This window comes from Mauremys mutica, chromosome 11 (assembly GCF_020497125.1).
Source record: "Mauremys mutica isolate MM-2020 ecotype Southern chromosome 11, ASM2049712v1, whole genome shotgun sequence".
In the NCBI taxonomy this organism is placed as follows: Eukaryota; Metazoa; Chordata; order Testudines; family Geoemydidae; genus Mauremys; species Mauremys mutica.
The window spans coordinates 17732371-17744398 of NC_059082.1; the positions used below are offsets into that span (position 1 = coordinate 17732371).

General features: G+C 42.7%; 1 protein-coding gene across 3 annotated transcripts in view; it reads right to left on the minus strand.

Moving 5' to 3' along the window:
- SH3GL3 (SH3 domain containing GRB2 like 3, endophilin A3) overlaps window positions 1–10881 on the minus strand; it is a 74839-nt gene extending 63958 nt beyond the window's left edge. Inside the window, exons 1-2 of one of the 3 annotated variants that reach the window (XM_044981230.1) lie at window positions 10617–10881; window positions 7146–7205 (exon numbers count right to left, since the gene is read on the minus strand). In XM_044981230.1, the coding sequence (XP_044837165.1) occupies window positions 7146–7205; window positions 10617–10661 (105 nt within the window). In that variant the 5' untranslated portion in view covers window positions 10662–10881. The remainder of the gene's footprint in view (window positions 1–7145; window positions 7206–10616) is intronic. The other 2 variants (XM_044981228.1, XM_044981229.1) reach the window with 2 other exon arrangements.
- Between the last annotated feature and the right edge of the window lie 1147 nt (window positions 10882–12028).

Here is a 12028-nt window from a genome sequence, read left to right on the forward strand (position 1 = left end):
AAGGAAAGGGCTAGATAAGAACTAAATATCACTCTTATTATTAAGCAGTGCTTATATTAGAGTCATTAAGCTTCAACAAAGAGAAGAGGAAAATTTCCCCTTCCTTTGGCTATAAATCTCTAATACAAACATGCACACAAAGATCACGAGAACTGTCATTCATGGGAAAAAAAACTAGATTTCATATAAGGTCATAGCCTCCATACTTAGTCACAGTTATACTCTCTTCCTAACTAGATTAAGGTCACTACAGTGATGGCTCTTTTGTACGTTTCATTAGGTACAATGTAAAAAAATATAGTTTAATTAGTGTAGTTCAGAAACAGAACTTATTCTCATCAGAGACTCAAAGCCCTGTTCTTTGGAAAGGCAGTATGCAAGGCCAAGTTATTTTTGTTTCACTTACGCTGCTGTTGATAATTGAGATACTTTAAGAAATTAAAGGGTATATGCTCACATCAGTGCATATGAGTAATTGATATTAACTTTAGCAAAAATGCGTCTGATGATGAGAGAACAGGGCTATATAGTGTAGATTCTCAACAGTCCACTTTCTAATAGGGCCTGTTAAAAGTGTGATTAAAAAATTGTATCTTGTGCCCTTCATCTCCCAATTTTCTACATGATAACTATAAGAGAACTCCAGAAGTAGCTTCATTTCTGTGGTGTGTGTGAATGAGATCCATTTATAATAAGAATGGTACAGAATATAGAGTTATACTGTCCTAATATACAAACATGAAAGTGGTATTAATAGAAGAATAATTTTAACAACACAATTACAAATCAAGGCAGCAATTTTGTTAGAAAACTTCATCACTCCTTTTGTAACTTCTCAGGTTTCTTATATGTTTATATGGACGTTACAGAGGGGTCTGATTCATGGAACGCACAATAAGCAGATGGAATATATATTTCAACTCATTCTTCACTTTAGTTTTGTTTTTAAATTGCAACTCTGTCATACCCTTGAACACACAGGGATCTCCCATTTATGTCAACAGGAATGGTGCATATAGATTGAGGCAGTGAGGAGCAGATTCTTATCTTGCTTACACTGTTAGTATGCATATGTAGCAATAAAAGAAACTACACTGAGACACTGCAGATTTACCCCAGTGTAACTAAAAGCGGACTCGGTCCTTTTGTGTTTAAAATACGGCTTCTGGGCTAAATTCCGTATTGGTGTAACTGATAAGAGAATTTGGCTCTCTTTAACAAAAGTAATATTTAAGACAATAGATTCAAGTAGCATTTAGGTAGTGATGCAAACTAATAAAGACAAGGACATTTAAAAGTGATACTTTTACTGTGCTTAACTTGTCTACTTGTCCTTAGTATTGCAGGTTCTCAAGAGAACATACTGTAATATATCACACAATATGTTTTGCAGTGACTCAGACAATAATAATGAGTTAGGAATGGAGTGTCAGCTTCAGCCTGGAGTTTCATTATGCTTGCGTGACACGCTCCAATAAAGCAAGACAATTTTAAAAGGATACACAACTTAAGGAAGACAGTTCCAGATCTGACTCTATTACAAAACAAATTTTCTCTACTGTAATGATTTTCTGAGAATAGTTTTTAAACACACACCTGCAAGCCCTCAGAATTGCAGGCTGTGTCAATATTAGATTCTCAGCTCCAAGACTTGGTGATCCACCTACTGCAAGCCTTAAAAGTTCCATTTCTAGAAATTGTAAATGCATGTTTATATTACTACCGTCTTCTGCTAGTTCATGACCCATGAGGGGGCTGAAATGGTCACAACTGCTTCTCTTGGAGACATGCCCTTATGTGTGGGTTTCCTGGCATGAGGATTTAAACATCCTAGCACCCCTAATTTTAGAGAGCAGGGAGTTTTTAGAAAATGTCTAGTCTGAAAAGAGACATTTGAAAACTGGGAATAAGCTTGCACAGACATCAAATACTATAATCATTTGCATTTCTAAAGCCCCTTCCATCTGGGGATCACAATGCATTTTACATGTTTGAGTAAGAAAGCCCCACAATATTCCAGGGCAACTGATATTACCATCACCAGTTTACAAGTGTAGAAATTGAAACACAGAGAACTTCAGCAACATGTCCTCTATTACAGAGGTAGTACGTGGCAATGCTGGGAACAGATTCCAGACTGTTTTTCACTTCTGTGATCAACCACAAGTTCATCCTTCTTTCCTTGTCCATCTTGACTGTAGCCCTTTTATTGTGCCCTCGTTGTGAGTGTTATTGATGTTTAAAGTGTTACATCCATTTCCTGCTGTGCAAATGAATGCCTTAAAGATTAGGGAGGCTTCCCTTCCTCCCTCACTGTCCTGCCACCATAGACATACAAATCTGGCAAACATTTTGCTAACATGCTGGCTGCGCAGACTAGCTAAACATTTTTATGACAGGTGCGAGTAATTCTGTCTTGCTCAGGACTCATCCCATAGTATTTCAGTGTCTCAATGGTTAACAGATTTATCCTCACATCCTCACTACCTGTGTAGTAGGGAAGTACCATCCCTGTTTTACAGATGGGGAACTGAGAATGAGATACAGGTTGATTACATCATTTGCTCAATGTTACATAGGAAATCTGTCACAGAGCTGGGAACTAAACCCACATCCTTCTATGACAGCGTACTAAGACTTTTGGATAGGTCAAATATGAAGCAGTAGATGTGATATTTCGACTTTAGTAAAGCTTGTGATACTGTCTCACATGACCCTCTCATAAACAAACAATGGAAATATAGCCTCAGACAAACCTACTATACAAGGTGGGTGCACAAATGGTTTGAAAACTGTACCAGAGAGTAATCAATAGTTCATAGTCAAGCTGGAAGGGCATATTCAAATGGTGTCCCACATGGATTTGTCCTGGGTTTGGTTCTATTCAATATTTTCATAAATAATTTGGGTAGTGGCACAGAGAGTACATTTATAAAGTTTGTGGATGATACCAAACTGAGAAGGGTTGCCAGCACTTTGGACAACAGGATTAGAATTCAAAATGATCTTGACAAACTGGAGAAACAGTCTAAAATAAACAGAATGAAATTCAATAAGAACAAATGCAAAGTACTACACTTACGAAGGAATAATTAATTGCACAAACACAAAATGAGAAATGACTGCCTAGGAATGAGTACTGCAGAAAATGATCTGGGAGTTATAGCGGATCACAAACTAAATGAGAGGCAGCAATATAATACTGTTGCAAAACAAGCAAATACCATTCTGGGATGTACTAGCAGAAGTGTTGTAAGCACGACATGAGAAATAATTCTTCCACACTACTCAGCACTGATAAGGCTTCAACTGGAGTACTGTATCCATTTCTGGGCACCATGCTTCAGGAACAATGTGGACAAATTGGAGAGCAAAAAAATGAATCAAGGTCTAGAAGTTCATGACTTACAAGGAGTGATTGGGGTTGTATAGAAGAGAAGACTGGAGGCCGGGAGCTGGAATGATAACAGTCTTCAAGTATTTAAAAGGTTGTTATAAAGGAGAGGGTGATAAATTGTTCTCCTTAACCATTGAGAACAGGACAAGAAGTAATGGGCTTATATTGCAGTAAGGGAGATTTACGTTAGACATCAGGAAAATCTTCCTAACTGTAAGGGTAGTTAAAGAGAAACGAGTTACCTAGGGAGGTTGTGGAATCTCTATCCCTGGAAGTTTTAAGGAACAGGTTCAACAAACACCTGTCAGCGATGGTCTAGCTCAGTGTTTCCCAAACTTGGGATGCCACTTGTGTAGGGAAAGCCCCTGGCGGGCCTGGCCGGTTTGCCGGCCCCATCTGCAGGTCCGGCTGATCATGGTTCGCTGCTCCAGGCCAATGGGAGCTGCTGGAAGTGGCACGGGCTGAGGGACATACTGGCCGCCACTTCCAGCAGCTCCCATTGGCCTGGAGCAGCAAACCATGGCCAGTGGGAGCCGTGATCGGCCAGACCTGCAGACGGGGCAGGTAAACAAACCAGCCCAGCCCAGCAGGGGCTTTCCCTACACAAGTGGCATCCCAAGTTTGGGAAACACTGTACTATGTGATACAAGTTTTTCTCTCAATTTCAATAGTAAGACTTGGGGTTTCTTTCACATATATTATTTGCCTCTTTTTGGTTTATCCAGGTACTACTTTCTCTGCTTCTGTTAATATTTATAAACGCTTATTAGGAGATACAAGGTGGGGGAGGTAATATCTTTTACTGAACCAACTTCTGTTGGTGAAAGAGACAAGCTTTTTAGCTTACACAGAGATCTTCTTCAAGTCTGGGAAATGTATTCAGAGTGTCACAGCTAAATACAAGGTGGACATTGGGTAATGAACAGGAAAGGTTTATTTACTTAAGACTTTATGTATGCAGTGTTGTAGCCGTATTGGTCCCAGGATATGAGATACAAGGTGGGTGAGATATCTGTTATTTTATTCCTTTTGCTTAGCATCATTTAACGCTGAGTGCTCCAAATGCTTTGATACTGTAACTCTCTACCTGGGACGTTCACAGATAGCACCAAGTATGCAAGTCACACCCTGAGTGTCTATGTATAACTGCAGCAACCCTGACCCCAGAAGCCTGCCAGCAAAACATCAGTCACACTCCCTAGTCTCTACCAGTTTTAGTTACTTCTTGCAGGGTGACCCCAATACACTCCCAGTCCCAAATTTTCCCAAATATTGTGTGCTCTGTAGTGTTCAGCCCTCTCCTAGACACTACAGAGAAATAAGAAGATTTGCTGGTTCCTCTAAAGCAGGGGTGGGCAAACTACAGCCCGGGGGCTGCATCCAACCCTACAGACATTTTAATCCGGCCTTCGAGTTCCTGCCAGGGAGTAGGGTCTGGGGCTTGCCCTGCTCCAGCACTCCAGCTGGGGAGTGGGGTCAGGGGCTTGCCCCACTCCGTGTGGCTCCTGGAAGCAGAAGCATGTCCCCCCTCCAGCTCCTATGTGTAGGGGCAACAAGGGAGCTCCGCATGCTGCCCCTACCCCAAGCGCTGCCCCTGCAGCTCCCATTGGCCAGGAACCACGGCCAATGGGAGCTGTGGGGCAGCACCTGAGGACAGAACCGGGTGCAGAGCCGCCTGGCTGTGCCTCCGCATAGGAGCCAGAGAAGGACATGCCCCTGCTTCTAGGAGCTGCTTGTGGTAAGCACCACCCACAGCCTTCACCCCTGACCCCCTCCCACATCCCAGCCCCCTGCCCCATCCCTGATCCCCTCCCACCCTTTGAACCCCTTAGTCCCAGCCCAGAGCACCCTCCTGCACCCCCAAGCTCTCATTCCCAGCCCCACCCCAGAGCCCACACTGGAGCCCAGAACTGGAGCCCTCACCCCCCCACACCCACCCCAACCTCCTGCCCCAGCCCAGAGCCACCTCCTGCGCCCTGAACTCCTCATTTCTGGCCCCACCCCAGAGCCTGCACCCCTATTCGGAGCCCACACCCCAACCCCCAATTTTGGGATCATTCATGGCCTGCGATACAATTTCCATACCCAGATGTGGCCCTCGGGCCAAAAAGTTTGCCCACCCTGCTCTAAAGACACACAAACACATCACAGGTTATTAACTTAGGATGTATTTACTCCAGTTTTCATTTAAACACAGCACTGAGTTAGTTTATAGTAAAAATAAAACAAATTGATTAACATCAGGACATTGACAACCTATGTCAGCCCTGATTTAAATAAAGATATAAGAGGTGGGAGTGTTACATGCAGGCTAATATCATCCACCTTTGAGATATACACATTAAAGAAAGAGGGGGGAAAAGACATACAGAGACACATTCTTCGGTAAGGACATAACTAAGGTCTTGATTCTGATCATACTTACATTAGAGTTACTCCTGATTTAGTCCACTTAAATCGGTGTAATTAGAACGTCAAAGAGATCAGCCTCTGGCCTGAAAGCAGGCACTGGTGACAGTGAACAGTACAATCAATTCAAGGAGGCCTTCAAAAATATTTGCTATAGATCCATTACTTAGAGAGACTTCTGTGTCATTAAGGGCATATAAAGAGAAAAGGTCACAGGAGAATATTTGCTTTTTATGTTGTTAGTTAAATCATCGTTAGTCTTTGGGTATCAATCGTTAACATCTCTGTGTTTCTCACAGAGAACGACTGCTATCTTTCAGAAGCCAATGCAAGGAATATACTTGATAACTGTTTAAGCAGAGTTGTTTGAGTAGGCTGTAAATACAGAAGATGTTGTTGCATAAGTACTTCTGCACCAACCACAGGTTTTATACTTATAGTATATTTTTAAGAAAGCCAAAAATGTATTGAGAGTTCAACTGAAAGCTCCCTGAGTCAGACACTATGGCATGAATTCTCAAAGGAAAATAAGAGCATGAGGCACTCAGCTCCCACTGAGTAGTGCCCAGCCCCTTTGAAAATACTAGCTCATGTCTCCTTATATTCAGGTACTCGGCCTTACACAGTTTTGGAGCTCAATAAGTAATAATAGCTCCTAAGTGTTACGGTGCATGATGCGCCATCTCTGTTTATAGCTTTATTAAAAAATGGAAACATCTCTCTAAAAAACATTCCTAGCTTACACCTGAAAATGAAATCCAACCACTATTTGGGTTACCACACACATGTAACTCTGATATGAAAGAGGATTACAAAAGCAGTACAAAAAAGTAAGACTAACTTACTGTGGCAAAATGTTTTTGAGTTAAAAAACAGGAAACAGAAGCTACAACAATGGTGGTAACAGATGGCAGGCAAACTATTGATCAAAAGGAAAGTTCTCTGTAAGTTGAATTAAAAAAAAAAACAAAAAAAGCAATGTGGAAATATATCAAGAGAAAACCTGTGTTGTAAATGAGGCCCATAACAGAATTAATCAGCTCTCTGAAATGTCCTGCCCTCAGAGCCAGTGATCAACCAATGAGAGTTATTTTGATGTTCCAGTGCTTCTATCTTGTGCTTCATTGGTTAAGTGTCTTATCAGTCAGAGGAGGTACATGGGAAATGAGAATGCTCCTGGCTCCAGTTTGCTTGCATAGTCTGTATTTAAATTCAGCCTAAATAACATATATAATAAAGTGGTTGTTGCCTTTCTAGTTTTATTCAAGACTTTTAACTCTTCCACTACCAACTCCAAAAAGCTATAATGTACTTAAGGCCAAATTCTAACTTTACTTACACCATCTGAAATCAGAACGAAGTCAATGGGCTTGCACACGATATAAGGTGAGGCTAGAAGCTGAAATAGGCAAAAGTACAATTAATATAGCAGTGAAGAGCTAAGTTCATGTAGTAAATAAAAGACATTCTTATGGCCATCTATCACTAACCATCAAAAATTATTACCCAACAGTGGGGGTGATGAAGTGAGGGGCATTGTGGACTTGTACTTCTCAAGGAGGGGGGAAAATACAAATAGGGCAAAACTTCAGGAAACAAACATTTATCATGAACTCAAAAATACAATTAACAAATCCACAGGCAAGAGGATCTTTTAGTACCCTGACAAAGTAGTAAGACCATGTCATCCTTAACTTTCTGTGAACTCCTTTAAAGCAGTAAAAACTGGCCACTTTTATTTAGGACCTTTAAAACAAAACAAAACCAAAATTTACGTGATCACAAGTTTTGACAAACTACATTCACATGTTTTAAGTCAGATCCATGTTATTCAAATAGTCATTTCAAATGTTTGTGGTGTATAAGACATGTTGTAAATATGTTTTTCCTGAAATTCAGAACTTGGAAGTAAAATTAGTGGACAAGAGGCTTGTAGAAAGGTGATGTAAAAACTGCACCACAGAAAGAAAATGAAAAAGCACTCTCTTTTTACAGAATGCTCTGAAGTCTTCTCTGGTCCCACGAGCAGCAAGCAGTTCAATGACAAATTTTGTAAGTTATATTTATGATAAATGGAGATGTATACTAATGAAATTCCAGGTTCAAGAGACTGGAACAGAGAGTTTTGGGTTATTCCAGCTGAACAGAATATCATACCTGTTGTAATAGGATTAAGAATCTCTTGCAACATAAAATGCTTAAGAAATGCCAAGATCTCTGTATTTTCAACATGATTAATGCATTTGGTAAGTGTAGACTCTGATCTGACTTGCTTCTTTCTTTAGATTTCTTGTCTTCAAGTTCTGTCAGTCTTTAAATGTTCTCTTTTCTTTATCACATGCCTGGCATGATCCTCATTCCCCTCCAGTATTTCCTTCTCCTCTGGGAAATTTTCTGTTTCTGTCATCTGCCCCCATCCTCCTTTGGGAATACTGAGGCAAAGAATTAATTTCATTTCCCCCCACAAGCAATGCCTACCTCTTCTGTCAACAGTTATCCTTGACATCTCTTATTCATTCCATATACAGAGAGATACTTATGCCTCCTTCAATGATCTCTTATTCTTTATGCACTTACAAATAAAAGGCCCTTATAAGCAATATTCCTTTCATACTCCACATTTGCTCATCTTGTAATTATTATAAGTACACTCTCTAAATTTAATTCTATAATAATATTTCCAGTTAGCATGACCTCTTTATTGCTCTGGCTTATTTTTTGCTCTCCTTGTTTGTCTGCTATAAATTAGTTTAAAAGTATATGAGTATGTTTGTGGGGAGGATGGATTGGTGAGGGTTAGTCATATTAGTCAGATAGCACATAAATTTTGACCATACATAAACTCCTAATTTCTGTTGTGTGTTTCCCATCTACTACTTTACCCTGTTCCATTTCACCCAATACTAGCTGCTGAATTCTTCCAAAATTTGTTCTAAAACAACTGCCTTGGATTTTTTTCAAGCATTTTCGAGAACACAGTGCAATGTCTTCCTCACTCCCAGCCCACCTTGGAATTTCAGCTACACTAGTGCTTTTACTTAAGAATCACAGGTGTCTTGAGTCACTTTACTATGGATTCAATCCTGCACCACAGAATGAAACGGGAGCTTTGTCTTGACCACAACGGGAGCAAGATCAGGCTCTGGGTCATGATGTGCTTTTTAAAATTTCCTGGTTATATGCTGTACTAAATACAGAAAGCAGTGCAGTATCACATCTCAAAACATTTCTATTAGCTTGTTCTAGACATACAACACTTTGGTTTCTGTTAGCTCATTATCTCCCAGAGGATTGGGTAGATTGCAACACACTCTCACTAGCAATTTCTACACTATATGTTGCTTTTGTTGTGGTTACATCTCTAACTTCCTCAGCTATGGGGTTTTTGTTCTCTGTATTATGAAGGCACCATATTGAAGGTTGTATCATTTATCATCATAAGAGATCTTACACTCAAGGTGCACAACAAGCCCAAACTATCTGCAAGTTGCCCCCTGCAACTTTATCTAGGGATCTCCACATTTTGTCATGGGCATGATGAGAATTGAGCAAAGCCCATAGATTCGTAACACTGTTTCATCCAAACATTAGTCGGATGCCTTGAAAGACATTATTGCAAGGAAAGATAAGAACATGACTCCCTTCCAAACGTTTTTGATGTGTGTGCATTGTTCACAAAGCATCATAGATACTAGAAATAAAGACAACAAAACGACAGCCAGGCAATCAGGCAGTGAACCCTCATTTTCTCCATTCACAGCAAGAACAAGCAAAGCCTAACTAGACTCAACAGGTTACAGCTGATTTCAGTGTTACCATTATCAGTAATAATAGCAAACCGAATTGCATAGCTCTTGGGGCTTAGAACAAACAAACAATCTAACCTACACAGGTGCCTGGCACTCAGCATCTTCACTGAACAGATTTCTATACACTTCAGCTGTAGAGAATGGCTGCTGAAACTATCAGCAAAAATACATTCTTTTCATGTCAGCTCATGATACATTCCAATCAATTCACCTGCTACCAAAGAGGGTTTCCTATCCCAGAGAAAATCAGCTAAAGTATGTAAGAGAGTCACATGACATAAAGGGGGTAGAAAATAGGAGAGGAAAGGATCATGATAAAAGATGAACCAGGGGGAGGAGAAGTGGCAATTCCTTGGAAGCTGAGAGTGGTAAAGTCCCCTAGAAATGGATGATAGCATGTGGCACCTAGAAAAGGGAGAACTCCTTGGAGAGGTTGGTAACCCCTATAAGACAAGAGGGTGACATCCCAGAATGGAAGAGTAAAACCAGGAGAGCAACAGGGTAGGGCTAGTAAAGGGGCAATTTGTGGAGGGATACGATGTAACTAATAGCTTGGATGAGAGACACCTGTGTACAGCACCTAGCACAACCTTGATTGTTTTGTGGCACTGCCCCAGTTAATTAACATTAATAATAGCATGGGGGGGAATAATGTCTCTGAAATGGCAGACCCAAGGGGGTCATCCTCCTGGAAGGGATTGGGTGAATAAAGGGATAAATCCCGGGGTACAAGGGGGTAATAAGAGTAGTTTGACAACTCTCTTCCTGGAAGGGGAGGGCTTGGAGGTAACACCCCGGGTGAGTGGGTACCCACCCCCAGCAGGGGAGGGTTTAAATGTAACCCTGTATGGGAGGGGGTAATCCTGCTAGCTGGACAGAGAAGGTGAAGGGAAACCCCTGCGTGAGAGGGGGTAATTCCCCGCCGGGGGCGAGCAGGGGTAACCCTTGAATGCCAGTCGGGGGGGCACTGCCATTCCCACCCCAGGCACCGCTTCTCTTACCTGGCTGGCCTTGTGGAACTGCTTCTTCAGCCCCGCCACCGACATCCTGTGCCCGCGGCGCCCCCTCCGGGCTCAGCAGCCGCTCCCAGGAGCCTGCACCGCAGCGAACAATAGGCGGCTCCTAGCGCTACCCAGGCCGGACGCCCGGCCAGTCCCTTCCCGGCTGCTAGGGCCAGCCCGGCCGCTGGCTCTGTCACGGGCACACAGCGCGCTGGAACCCCGCGCGGGTGGAAACAGCGCCTTCCAAACGGGCTCCACAGCTGCCAGCCCATTGGCCCCCGGCGAGGTCTATGCAAATGAGAGAGCCGCCGCTGTCTGCCGATTGGGGGATCAGATGACGCCCACGCTACAGTGTTGCATGGAGACGGTAGAAGGAGGGAGCGAAGAGTTTCCAGCCACTCGGGGAGGGAGGGAGCGTTGAGTCGGCCGGAGAGGTCCCTGCCAGGCTGCTACCAGCCCGAGAACACACACGAGAACCTCTGCGTGCAGGCAGGGGCACCATTCCCACGCTGTGCACCTCGCCAAGCACCCGGAGCCGCCTATCCCTTTCTCCAGCTGGCTGGCTGTCCAGCTCCCCAACCACTTTCCTTTTCAATCTCTCCGCCTCTCTGTCCAATCTTTCCTTTGCTCACCTCATCTCTAGCCAATAACTCTGTCTCGTCAATCTCATGCACTCGCCCACATCTTATTTATTGTAGCATCTGGGAGTCCTAGTCATGGACCAGGACCCCAGTGTGCTAGGCTCTGTACAAACACAGAACAAAAAGACAGTCCCTGTGCCAAAGCCTTTAAAATCTAAGTATAAGACAAGAGACTGCAGGCAGGGACAGAAAAACAGTTGGGGGATTTTTTAGAGCACTGGGAGAGCTCCCTCCCAGCGCTGTCCTGCGACTACAGAAGCTACGTTAATGCGCTGCTACGGCAGCGCTTTAATGTTGCCAGTGTAGACAAGCCCTAAGTATTATCTAGAACAGTGGTTCTCAAACTTCTGTACTGGTGACCCCTTTCACATAGCAAGCCTCTGAGTGTGACCCCCCCTCCACCTTATAAATCAAAACCACTTTTTTATATATTCGACGCCGTTATAAATGCTGGAGGCAAAGCGGGATTTGGGGTGAAGGCTGACAGCTCATGACCCCCCCATGTAATAACCTCATGACCCCCTGAGGGGTTCTAACCCCTAGTTTGAGAACCCCTGATCTAGACCATCCCTGACAGGTGTTTGTCCAACCTGCTCTTAAAAATCTCCAATGATGGAGCTTCCACAACCTCCCTAGGCAATTTATTCCAGTGTTTAACCACTCTGAGTTAGAAAGTTTTTCCCAATGTCAAACCTAAACCTTCCTTGCTGCAATTTAAGCTCATTGCTTCTTGTCCTATCCTCAGAGGTTAAGAAGAACAATTTTCTCCCT